Genomic DNA, 13,602 nt, shown 5'->3' on the forward strand with positions numbered 1-13,602 from the left:
GTCGATGAGCAGGGATGTGGCGGCTCCAGCCATGCATCCTCCTGACTCACCCACTGGAGTCTCTGGTGTCCAACCCAGCAGCCGGGACCAGGAGTGTGTGTGTGTGTGTGTGTGTGTGTGTGTGTATGAAGCGGGTCCTGGTGTCCAACCCATCAGCCGGGGCCAGGAGCTCCGTCCACAGCTCCACATCATTTCAGTCTTTATGTCCTCATGTCTTCTGCGGAGCTGTAATGGAGTATCTAACCTGTATGTGTATGGATTAGGATTGTTTTTATCAATATGTTGAATTCATACACACACACACACACACACACACACACACACACACACACACACACACACACACACACACACACACACACACTTTGGAAACCACTGCTAACTCTGATATAAATAAACAACTGGTGATTACAGTCATATATTATCACAAGAACAAATTGTGTGTGTGTTTGTGTCCTTGATGGATACTAAACATGATGAAATAATTTCCTATCTCATACAGTGTCTACTGAGGTATTATTTTGAATACTTTGAGAGCTGGAGTACACTGTTTCCGTCTGAATAGTGGGTAAACAAACAAACAAGCCGGCAAACAAACCAACTTGCACACACACAAGTGAATAACGCGTTCATATATCTCTTAGCTTTCTAGTGCATGCTACTGTTCAAGCACTACCTGGGACAGATCAAATGTGTGTCCACGTAGCTACCCGTTCATTCGACCGACATAGAAACTCAAGTATTGCCCTGTCGCTTAGCCGTTCAAGTGAGCTGCCGTCCATATCGAGACCATGGTTTTTGATTCCCAGGCAAAGCTCATGGTGAAATGTGTTCGGCTTACTTGTTCTCTGAATCGCTGTGGATAAATGAAGAAATGTTATATTATATGAATGCCATTTAGATTTGGTCTATCCTACCCTTGGTCTTGTCAGGTTTTGTTTGACAGTGTTGCCTTAGTGTGAATTTCAACAAGTACAGAAGTCATCGGTATCTTCTCCCCCATGACTTGGGTTGCAAATGGAAAGACCTCAGACTGGTTTTCAAAAAAAGAATTCCTTGGGATTGCCCACCGTTGTTTTCCATGCCAGAATATTCCGTTCGGACATTTGGCATGGCCAAAACAGCCACGATTTAGGACTTAAGTATTCCAGGGAATTTCTCGTTTTTTTGGAACAGCTCTGTAGAGGCGCTTTCCCTTTATGACCACTTCCTGAAGTTGATTCTGATGTCGCCATACTCCATCATCCAACTGCCATGAATCTCCATGTGTGTCTGTGTCAACTCCTCTCTCCACATTGCCAGCACACGCAGGAGAGGAGGTCACTCACGAGTCACTTGAAATATGAGTGTTTTTGTTTTTGTTGTTGTTTCGTCACGTCTCCCACAATATTGTATGTGTCCACAACATGCTGTGATTGGTCTGAAACATGAGACATGATGTATATGTGACTTTGTTATGTATATCATATACAATCATCATACATTTTTGCTGTTTCACTTTATCACCCTCTCTCGCTCTCTCCCTCTCTCTATCTCTACCTCTATTTCCAACTCTCATGTAAATCATTCCCTCACTCCATTACATACCTCTCTTTTTTCTTTTTGTTCCTTCCTTGTTTCCCCCCCCCCCTCCCTCCCTCCTTCCTACAGTGCGGCCGTGACGCGGAGAACTTTGACCGCTTTTTCACGCGTCACCCTCCGGTCCTCACCCCGCCCGACCAGGAGGTCATCATGAACCTCGACCAGGACGAGTTCGAGGGCTTTTCCTTCATAAACCCAGAGTTCGCTTCCGTGGTGGCCGAGAGTTAAGGGCCATCCGCGCCCTCCTCCTCCTCCTCCTCCTCCTCATCATCCTCAACCTCATTCACCCACCCTCCCAACCACCCCACGACCACACGATGCATTCCTCCAACGCAAAACAACACCTCCATCTATTTATATACTTTCGGCAAGCGCCATTGAAGTATATAAATCACCATCAACTGCTTCACCTTCATGGGAAAAACAAAGATATATACCCTCCATGATGATGTCGGCACATGTGATGTTTGTGTATTATCCAAGAGCTTGGTACCAGTGTATCAGCATACCATCTCTTCCATGATTGTATTGATTAGGCACAAAATGGCTGGCTCCACTCTCAAGCACGTAAATAACGCCTATAGCACACAAGGTTCATCCCATGACTTCGTGCTCTGTGACCAGTTAACCATGTGGGCAGGTTCGTGCTATAGCAGATCCATGTTCACCTCCCGACGGTCGTCATAGGATAACCACTCTATTTATACTCTACCGTGCACCAGTATCTACAAGATGTGTATAGTGTTGTGTTTTTTTTTTTTTTTTTTTTTTTTTCACGTGATTTTTAAACTCTTTCCTGTTTTAGGTGCAAATAGACCATTTATTTTACTACTTTGTTTTGCATGGTTTCCCCCATTTTAACCCTTCCGAATAGCAAATCTAGCTTAGACGCTGTAGTTGGTGTAGACTGGAAGGGTATTCCTGTTTCTCGTCATATCCTGAGTATACGGCAGACGAGACGAAATCAGCTCTTTCTTTCTTTCTTTCTTTTTTTGAATAAGCATGAGTAAAAGCGATGTTTACAGGATGCATCTATCCAGCTGTATGTGGATGTGTGTGTGTGTGTGCGTGTCTTGGTGTGTCTAGTGTGTGTGTGTGTCGAGTGTGTGTGTGTGTGTAAGTGAATGTGTGTTTAAGCAGTGTCTTGCAGTGCTTGCGTGGGTGTGCCTCTTGTGGTGTGGTGATCTGCTTCCTCTGCTTGTGCGTAGCGACACCATCAGCCAATATGCCCCCTTCTCCCCTCAGCTAACCACAGTCTCTCTTCTGAACCCCCCCCCCCACCCCCCCTGGCCCCCAGCCCCTGCCCGGCCCCCAGCCCCTTACCCCTCCAGCGCCTCTTTGATTTTGTATGGGCAAACACCTGTGCGCATGTTGTTTGAGGTGCACGACAGACATATTCAACATCAGCTACCTCCTCTTCAAGAGCACAGAAGCAGACCGCACAGATAGATGGATGAGAAAAGGTAGCAAACGAATACGGGCAGAAGAAATAGAAACAGCAGATTCTGATTAAAGGTCAAACTGCAAGCCTAGCCTGGCTTATAAACCCCCTCCCCCCCCCTCCCCCTCCCCTCCCCTCCCCTCCCCTCCCCTCCCCCCAACCATCCTCCTGTCCAGGTCCTCCAAAATACGTGAGCGTGGCGACTTCCTGCGATTGGATAAGAAATTGTTTCTGTGTTCCCCATTAGTCGGCATTCTGGCTCTGTCTGTGAGAGTAGGGCTCCGTCTGGCCGATAAGCTTTTATCTGCACTCACCATGCCGAGGCTCCTACAGCGCCGTCCGTGGCTCTCACTCCCCAGCTACCGACGCGCTCGGAAAAGACAGCTGCTCAAAACCATAGAGGTCAGAAGACTACACCGCAGCAGCGTCCCTAGGTGTAGCGATGTCGTTTGGCGAGTCGACGTACATCTATGACGTCTAGGAGCAGCTAGTCAGATAGGCCTTGCTTAAATTTGAATTATTTTGCTAAAATTTGCTAAAAGTCGCGCCCCCCCCAGTCGTGTATTTGGAGTATGATCCACTATCACTGCTGTGAAAATAAAACCATATGCAGAGGTTTGGCAATGAAGCTATGGTGTGATGTGGGCAGTCACTGGTCCTGCACCGTCATCGCTGCTAAGGCAGGCAAACACTGCTCACTGCTCTTGAGTCGAGCAACATGAGGCTTAAATGTGTGTGTGGCCCGCGCTCGTCGTGCTTTTGTGTTAGTAAGCCCAACTACACTGTGGTGGACAGCTAAGAGTAGTACATGGACGGCTAAGAGTAGTACATGGACGGCTAAGAGTAGTGGATGGACGGCTAAGAGTAGTACATGGACGGCTTAGAGTAGAACATGGTCAGCTAAGAGTAGAACATGGACGGCTAAGAGTAGTACATGGACGGCTAAGAGTAGTACATGGACGGCTTAGAGTAGTACATGGACGGCTAAGAGTAGTACATGGACGGCTAAGAGTAGTACATGGACGGCTAAAAGTAGTACATGGACGGCTTAGAGTAGAACATGGACGGCTAAGAGTAGTACATGGACGGCTAAGAGTAGTGGATGGTTCGGTAGCTTTAGCTTTGCCTACACTAGCAATAACAGGTACCTGCCAATGACAACTGCACCAGATATAACTGGAAAGACCCACGGACAGTGCAGCATCTGGTCCTTCGAGACCTCAATCTCCAGAGTAACGATACTTTATCCTTCTCTGATATGTTACATTGGTCGTGGCGCTGCAGTCCTTTTTCGGGAAAAATAGGGGCTAGACGGAACGCGGCTTAGTGCTTTAGCGTTTTTTTTTTCTCCTGACCGGTCGGTGGCCAATGGTTTTTACTGGAGATAAAGTAATTGGTGCTTCATATCTTAGGTTCAGTGTGGATGTTCAGGGAAGTGTCTCAAGAAATGGCTTGGCACAAGAAGAGGTCTTAAGTGAGTGTGTGCATAGCAAGGTCATGAGAGGAAGAGGTTTGTTTATACTGTAAAAGTGCAAGAGAAGGGTTACTCTTGTTGGTTTCTTTGTGTAACAAGCATCTCTCATTTCTGCCAAAAAAACAGTGTGTAGTTTATACTAGGGCTTTGATATATTTTTTGTAAATGTCTGAAAAACAACAAAATACCTATATAAAATTGTGTCAAATGTTGGTAATTCCGTGTATTCATTGTGGTCAATATTGGAAAAAAAAAATGTTAATAGGTGGTATGTGTTTTCTATACCGGTTATGCATTATGAGATGCACGTAGACAAATGGAAAAAGCTTTGTGCATGAATTACTAACAAAAAACTTGAGGTTCCATAATTCAGTATGTTTGACTTACTAGTGCTTCGATGAGCTCTCCAGGCTATTATGTGTGCTTTGTATTATATATCTCAAAAATGCTTTTCATGTGCCAAAGTATTTTCCAGAAAAAAAAATATATACATTAAAATAAAAACTAAACACAAATGGATGTTTGTTTATTTTCTACTTGTAAAAAATGAACCCTTTTTGTTTTCGGTTTCGTTTCCACCAACCCACCCAGGTAATGATTCACTATGCATCACCACTACTGTTCCCTCTCTGTGTATTTCCCTCTTTTGTCTTTCTGTCACTGAACTTCGGGGCCATCTGTTCTCTTTTGGAGAGAGATGCTGGGCCCTCCATTCAGATGGTGCCCAAGCAGGCTACCTCCTCCCCCTCATCCCCCCCCCCCCCCCCCCCATATACAACACTACGCCTCAACCATGCACGGCACGCATCTGAATATTTCATACCTGCCACTTAACATGAGCACATTTACGTGATGTTCCTGTTCACTCAATAGCGTGGGGGAAATAACATGCTGCACCTGCATAGCTCATAACCAGGGGGCTTAGGAGGGGTGGGGGGGGGGGGGGGGGGAGAGCCGGTGCTTGGCTGGCTACCTGCAGAGAAGCCATATGGATATTGATCAAGTTTAGAGAAATGATGATATTATGGCATGACTGGATATTACACTGTTGCTCCTCATCACACCCTTAACCATGTTTCCATAGGTGATCGTTACTAAGCACTGGCATTACAATGGCTATGCATTCAGTACTGTCAGAAATAATCTTTTAAACTTGTAATGTGTGTGTGTGTGTGTTTGTGTGTGTGTGTGTACGGTGTGTGTGTGTGTGTGTGTGTGTGTGTGTGTGTTTCCATCGCTTATCTGTGAGCGACGTGTGTAGTCCTAACGTACTTTAACCGTGCGCAGTAAAGGAAGCATTTTTCCTTTAGCCGCACGAGCGTTAATTAATTCTGAATGTCGCAGCCTCAAATTAAAATGAGTCGGTTAGCACAAAGTGCGGCGGCCTTATCTGCTGAAAACAGGTCAGCGTTTGATACCGCCGCGCCGCGCCTCCGCTGACATCAGCGCGCCGCTAATCCGCTCTTTCTTGAAAAGACCCCGTGCCTCGCCAGAGGAGGAAGAAATTAAATAATCAAGATGCGCCTTAAAGCCTCGTCGGATCGAGCACCTTGGATTGGAACGGGGGCTTCCTCTTGTACAGTGAATTTTTTTTTTTCCCAACCCACTCACTCCATGCATCATTCCTACCTCAACGTAATTTTTTTTTTTTTCATGCGTCGCTCCCATAGATAGACATGTATATACATATCTATACATGTCTATGGTCGCTCCTACCGCAGCCTTCCAGGGATCCGGGGGAGGGAGACATGACTTCCGGTTTGTATCGGCGCTGCTTATCTAGTAGTGATGGGAAGTTCGGATCATTTTACCGACTCGAATCTTTGAATCTCGTTCAGTAAAATGAACGAATCTTTTTTCGAGTCACTCGTTCATTTTAACGGGGGGGGGGGGGGGGGGGGGCGCTACTCAACATTTTTAAATTTTATAGCCAATTCACTGGCGTAAATACGTCCACTACAAACACGTATCATATTTTCATGGAGGTTACTACATGTAAACCAGCAGATACTAATTCCTGCATTCAAATAATATATTATGAAAGTTTGGATGAAATGGTCATTTATTATCACATACGCATTTAATGATCACGGCAAACAATTACGCTGCACTGAACTGTAAGTGAAGTTTTAAAAAGTTAAAATAACTAAACCTGTAATTATTTCTTGTGAACGAATATCATTCACGTCTTACTAAACATAGACACTCGAAAGTGAACTAGGTTAATAAGTCCTTTCTGTTTCCTCTTCTGAGCCTATGCAGGTTACGTGAAAAAATATCCAGAGCCCAGTCAAAATGAACGAAACATTTCGGTTTTCTCTAGCTTCCCATGCTGAGCCTATGCAGATCACGTGAAAAATGATCCAAATACTTGTATCCGGCAGATGACCTAATCGTTCACCTCCCGACCGTCTTTGGATCAACGTTTAGTTCATCTGCCGGATATCGTTCAATGATTCGTTCTTTTGCCGGATATCAGTCTTTCGTTCAATGATTCGTTCTTTCGCCAACCGTGTCTTTGGATCTATGATTCGTTCATCTGCCGGATATGGGTATTTCGTTCAATGATTCGTTCTTTTGCCGGATATCGGTCTTTCGTTCAATGTTTCGTTCTTTTGCCAAACGTGTCTGTTTCGTTCAGTGATTCGTTCTTTTGACAACCGTGTCTTTGGATCTATGATTCGTTCATCTGCCGGATATGGGTCGTTGGATCCTTTTCCACGTGACCTGCATAGGCTCAGTATAGTCAGCTAGAGGAAACAGAAATGATTCGTTCTTTTTCCGACTGGGTCTCTTGGATACGGGTCTTTGGATCATTTTTACGTGACCTGCATTCAACAAATCATTTCTGTTTCCTTGGCTTAGCCAATGCAACAGTCCCAGTTGTCCCGATGCGCGGTCATGAACGAGAAAAAGAACAAATCTTTTTTTGAGAGGACTCGTTACTCTCGAGTCGTTGTAAGGATTCGTTCAAAATGAACGAATCGTTCACGAACGACACATCACTATTATCTAGTGCAGAACCACAGGCGACAGATTATCATCCCAGTTCCATGCGTGCCCGAGAGCAGGAGGTGAATGTGAACAGCAGGGCTGTGGTTTGTGTTGTGCTCTGCGGTAAGGAGGGCAGGTCTAGTCTGCGGTGGTTGCCTGATTATTTTCATGGTTAATTCTGAACCTGTTTAATAATTTTTGTCTCATTTTTGTACAGTATTTGAGTCAGCACTGGTCTGGTATATCTGTTTATTTAGAAGGATCCCCATTAGCTCTACCCTAAGACAGAGCTACTTTTCGTGGGGTCCACATATCATAATCTCCCTCTCTTTATCTCTTCACGTCTATCTTCATCTGTGTGTCAAATACTCCAGTACTTTGGGACCAGTGGGCATAATACAAGAATCTGTGGAAATAACGTTAGCTTTTGAGAAACCTTTTATCTAGTTGCAAGTTGATTTCCTCTCTTGTCTAATCCTCATTTAACTTGTGTCCAGCATAACTTTTAAACACCCCTTTTCCTCCTGGGTATACCAGTGTGGGTAAGTTTGCTGCATGCTATATAGCTGTATAACGATGAACTTCCAGAATGCATCCGGTGCGACCAGTTTTAAAGCATGGTAGCAGCTTGGCTTGTACCGTAAACCATACGGACAGATGTGTGTGTAGCGGGCCTTTTTTCAGGCATGATTCAAACGCAGACTTTGACTGAGATTGTAAAGAAAGGCTCCCCCTCAGAAAATGGCTGCCTTTTATATAGATGCAGAGTGAAGCCTGATTCTCAGCATGCCGTGTGTGGTTCTGTATGTCCATGAGTCTGATTGGGGGGGCTGGTGAATTTTCTGGGTTGCCATGGGAGACGCCCAGGTGCGGGGGGGGGCAGAGGCTGCCTAATGACCTCACAACTGGAAGATGTAGCTTTTGATGGGCTGGAATGGGCAAGAGGCTAGGCAAGGAATGCAACTGCTTTTTTTTTTTTTTTTTTTTCCTGCCTTCACTCTCTTTCGTTTCTGTCCAATTTGGAGGCTATTTGCTCACCTTTCCCCCCTTTTCCCTTCCCTCTCTCTCTGTGTCTGTTGTTTCTGAAGATGGCTCTGCCTTTGTCCTCCGTCCTCTGATCTCATTTGTGTTCTCTCTCTCCCTCTCTCTCTCTCGCTCTCTCTCTAGCTCCCTCTGGCTCGTTCTGTTGTGATCTGCATAGACGCTCTCGGAGCTCGGCTAGTTGGTCTGTCTGCTGCGGGGCCTATCGTTTGAGCCGCTCTGTTGTTGCCGCTGTCGCATCTCCTTGGCACCTTCTGTCGCATGCCTTTGTCTTTGTTGTCACTGTGGTCCCCCCCCCCCCCACCCCCCCCGAAGAGCGACAAGCATTCTAGTGATTGCATTCGGGAAAAAAACTTGAATGAACGCCTGTGAACATCAGACTGTCAGAGGAAGTCATCTGCTAACGTTGAACCGTTGCCATTTTCTCCAGCATTGTAAAAAAAAAAAAAAAAAGCAAAGCAATGTCCCTCAGTTTTTATCTGTTCAAACATCCAACTCCAGAACAGAGACACCGGGAAGCACAAGGGTGGGCCGTAGAAACATGTCTTTATGGCTACTGGCCACTGAGCGAACTAAAACACTGGCCAAATGATGGAACAGGGACTCCAGTCTAATGCTAGGCTAATGCTAGGCTAATGTGCCTGCAGATTTCCAACAGCAAGTACATCCGCCATCCCTGATTTAGCTGACTGATCAGCATCTTCACTCAGGCACTTAGTTATATCTAATATAATATTTGCTTGCTTTATATACATCCCTGGAGCTACGACACGTCACTTGAAATGAGGGATGAGCTTGGCCACCCCTGAAATGTAGGAATAAATAAAGAAAGAACGAGATTAAAACCGCAGAGCTCCATACACACGGCGGACTCCGATGAAACAGCTGTGCAGAGCGGCCGGGTTTTTCTGAGCGAACGCTCAGCGCTGAAGGATCTGGAGCCGCCGCTCACACTGCTGCTTGCCCCCACCCCCACCCCCACCCACACCCACACCCACACCCCCACCCCCGCCTTGAGCTAGAGTGGAGATGTTCTCCATCCGCAACGTAACATCTCTGCATCCAATGGTCCAGCTGCCACCACATGAGACCCCCCCCCCCCCCCCTCACACACACACACACACACACACACACACACACACAAAACCCCCATGGGTATGTGCAGAACTCCATGTCCACAGCCATGGTAATGTCACATGACAGCAGTGCTGTTTTTTCTTAGCAAACCATCAGCATGCTTCACTCTCTCTGAGAGAGTCTCTCGCTCTCTCTCGGCTCTTTCTCTCGCTCTCTCACTTTCTCTCTCTCTCTCTCTCTCTCTCTCGGCTCGCTCTCTCTCTCACTCTCTCTCTCTCTCTGCTTGCTCTCTCTCTCTTGCTCTCTCTCTCTTGCTCTCTCTCTCTCTCTCGCGCTCTGTCTCTCTCTCGCTCTCTCTCTCTCTGCCGCCCCCATAGGGATGGATGTAAGTCTCAAATGGTATTCCGTCAAATGTCAATGCTGCCACAGGAGATTGTGTAGGAACATATTTACATTTTAGGTGTGTGTGTGTGTGTGTGTGTGTGTGTGTGTGTGAGTGTGTGTGAGGGAGTTAGATTCTAAGAGGGCTCCCGGTGTTAAGATCACTGCCCTTCTCCACCACAGCAGATTCCGTGTGCTGCCCCTCCCCCCATTCACGCTCACCAATACACACACACACACATGCACACACACGCAGTGCTATATTTTCCCTCTCTCCATGGATTTACAAGCAGTGTATTAACAACGTCTCACACCAGAACCCCCCCAAACAAACACACACGCACGCAAATCCATTCGCACTCTTTTCCATCAGACGAGGCGAGCTGGAACACAGAAGTGAAGCGGCACAAGGCAACATGGACGAGGAATCCTTTCTGCAAGAGCGAGGCTGTAAGCCAACAAACTGTCTGCTCCATCTCGCTCAGAGAGAGAGGGGGAGAGGAGAGAGGGGGGAGGGAGGGGGGAGGGGGGGGTAGTGTTGCCCACGCTGAACAGAACATCTTGTGAAGAAGTACTTTAATTACTCACTCCCAACTGTGTTACCACACACTCTCTCTCACACACACACACACACACACACACACACACACACACACACACACACACACACACACACACACACACACACACACACACAGACACACGCGTCATGCCCAATCATCATGACTGTGTGTTTCCTGTTTAGAGGCGCCATCACTGTGAAGATGTCCTCAGCAGTGATGTTTTCCCCACACACTATGATTCACTGACCTCACTTTGACACGGGTCAGCACTCTCCCCAAGGCGGCATCTTTTTTTCTTTCTTTCTTTCCCTTTTTCTCTCTCTCTCTCTTTCTTTTTTCTTTCTTTCTTTCTTTCTTTTTCCGTCTCTCCCTCAAAACAGTCCTGTTCATGGACCCATTCCATCTTGAAGGGTTTAATGCGGGGTAAAGTGGGTTTTCTCGGGTTCTGGTGCACCTTGCCTCGAAAGAGTCTCCTGGGTCTGGGCTGTGACTGTGCTAGTGCTAATGCTAACTAATGCTGTGTGCTGGGTTGGCGAGGATCAGTGAGCTCGTCACACTCTTCGTCACCACCTTCTCTCTCGTTTTTTCCTATCTCTCTCTCTCTCTCTCTCTTGCTTTCCCTGTCTTCTGTCTCACTCTCTACTCCTCTATATCTGTGTCTCTTTGCTCCATATCAATTCTCTCTATTGGTCTTTCTGTCTTTCTCTATCTTTCTATCTGTTTATCTGTCTATCTATCCATCAATCTATCTGTCTATATATCAATCTATCTGTCTATCTATCTATCAATCTATCTGTCTATATATCAATCTATCTATCCATCAATCTATCAATCTATCTATCTATCAATCTGTCTGTCTATAAATCAATCTATCTGTCTATCCTTCTATCAATCTATCTGTTTTCCTGTCCGTCCATCTCTCTCCCCCTCTCTGTCCTTTCTCTCTTCTTCTTCTTCCTCTTCCTCTTCTTCTTCTTCTCTTGTTCTCTGCTGCAGAAGAACAGCCGTGACACCTGTAACTTCGACCGCGAGTTCACCAAGATGCCCACGGAGCTCACGCCCACCGACAAGCTCTTCATCATGAACCTGGACCAGGACGAGTTCCTCGGCTTCTCTTACACCAACCCCGAGTACGAGGTCCCGGAGTAGAGGCCCTCCTCGCCGCCGCCGGACGCAGGGCAGGGGGCGGCCGGACTCGGGACTCGCCAGAGAACCACGAGGAGCCCCCCAACTGACCGTCTGGCTTGTCTGTCTGTCTTTATGTGTTGGTCTGCCTGTCAGTCAAAACAATCTCTGTCTGTCTGTTGAAGCTCGGGGGGTGGGTGGGGGCCAGGAGCTGACGGAAAAATACCAGGAACACTCAGGTGGGACTCAGGGACTGTACTGGCTTACTGTGTGTGAGTGTGTGTGTGTGTGTGTGTGTGTGTGCAAGTGACGTTGCTCTGGGTTCGAAGGTTACGTACCGTATTCCGAAGCGACTGCGGACGGAAGATGTTTCTGTCGAGGCCCAGCTGTGTGCTTGCAGTGAAAAAGCCCTGCTTCTCTGTTCATGAATGCTGGAGATTGTCTCTGTTACCTAGTCCTGCTAGATTGGATGTCATGCTGGTGTTAATCCGACGGCAAACACTGGCTCTGCGGCAGAGGAGAGGAACAAGCGTGACTAACCCCCGAGTGAGAAATTTGAAAAACAAAAACAACGCTGTCCTCAATTATTTATTTGTGGTTCATTATTTTACCCTCTCCCTGTTTGTTCCCCATTTAAGCAGCCTGTGTATTGAGCTAATGTTTAATTTACTCAATCCAATTTATTAAACCAAAATATTATTATACTTGCAGTGTGACTTTGCAGGACACATACTGACACACACCTACACACACGCCGAACCACATGCACACATGTCTTTTTTTAAACCAGTATTTCAGGAAAAACAATTAGATGAAGACTAAGAAACGTACCTATACTTTAAGAGTATTCTGTTATTGTTGTAGCATAATCAGTAAGATTAAAATAATCTAAAAATAGATCATAGTTCCTCATATTCCTTTAGGTTTTGTAGTGCAAGGATAATTTAAAAGGTGGGATATCCTTTCTGACGGTTCATACTGGTTCTGTCTGAGCTTGCAAAACATAGTTTATAACAGGAAGTGTCACTTCACTCTTAAAGAATATGTCATCACATTGCCTCTAAATCCAGGTTGGAGTATTGAACAAATAAATCAATCAAAAATAATGTACATATGTATTGTACCTATGCAAGAGGGAAAATACATTCTCTTTAAATGACATTGAGCAAGATTAAAATATCGGTGTGCTTTATTTTTACTTTATTTAAAGTAAGTCGTGGATGACTGCCATTTTCTCATCCCTTACATTAGTACTTTAAAGTTGGAGAGGAAAATATCTGCTGCGACATTCCGGAATGTTCTAATTTGCATGACCACATATGGTCCTGCCACACGAGAACAGTTCTCTGTGCTAAGATGAGTCATGGAGTTCTTTGTTGGTGTGTGTATATATATATGTATATATAAGGCACAGCCTCTATTTGAGCTTATTTCCTTTTTTCTTTTCTAGATGAAATGCATTTTGTGTTCTGTGGCAATTCTATGCATGGCTGTTTGAGTATTTAAACTGATTTATTCATATGTCCTGTGTTTTGTAAATGTTATTTCATTTGGTTTTGGTTTGATAGATTTTGTTTTTGTTTTGCATTTTTTTCTCATGTAAATACATTGATATACACATGTATATTTGTTAAAATCTACTCAAGATATGTATGTCAGATAGATTGTGAAAATGCAATGAATATGAATCTGAGATTAGATGCAAATAAATGCGACATAAACAGCCTCTCTGTCTTTGCCTAGAGTTGTTGGCTTGATAGGTCTCTTTCATTCTCTCTCTCATTCTCTCTCTCTCTCCTTCATATTCTCTCATTCTCTCTCTCTCTTTCATATTCTCTCTATCTCTTTCTCTCGCTCTCTCTCCTCTCCTTTACCTCTCTGTCTGTTTCTGAATGTTTTAAGGTTTTGTGTGTCCAAATGTAACA

At 45.4% G+C, this 13,602-nt stretch overlaps 1 protein-coding gene across 1 annotated transcript in view; it reads left to right on the top strand.

Annotated features, from left to right (window-relative positions):
• The window catches only part of LOC308379214 (protein kinase C beta type-like), a gene marked incomplete at both ends in the record, with an annotated part of 146,195 nt that extends 134,494 nt beyond the window's left edge, over positions 1 to 11,701 (top strand). Inside the window, 1 exon segment of the mRNA XM_080856272.1 lies at positions 11,549 to 11,701. Coding sequence (XP_080712398.1) covers positions 11,549 to 11,701 — 153 coding nt within the window.
• Positions 11,702 to 13,602: the final 1,901 nt, after the last annotated feature.

This window comes from Sprattus sprattus (genome assembly GCF_963457725.1).
Source record: "Sprattus sprattus genome assembly, chromosome: 18".
Lineage (NCBI taxonomy): Eukaryota > Metazoa > Chordata > Actinopteri > Clupeiformes > Clupeidae > Sprattus > Sprattus sprattus.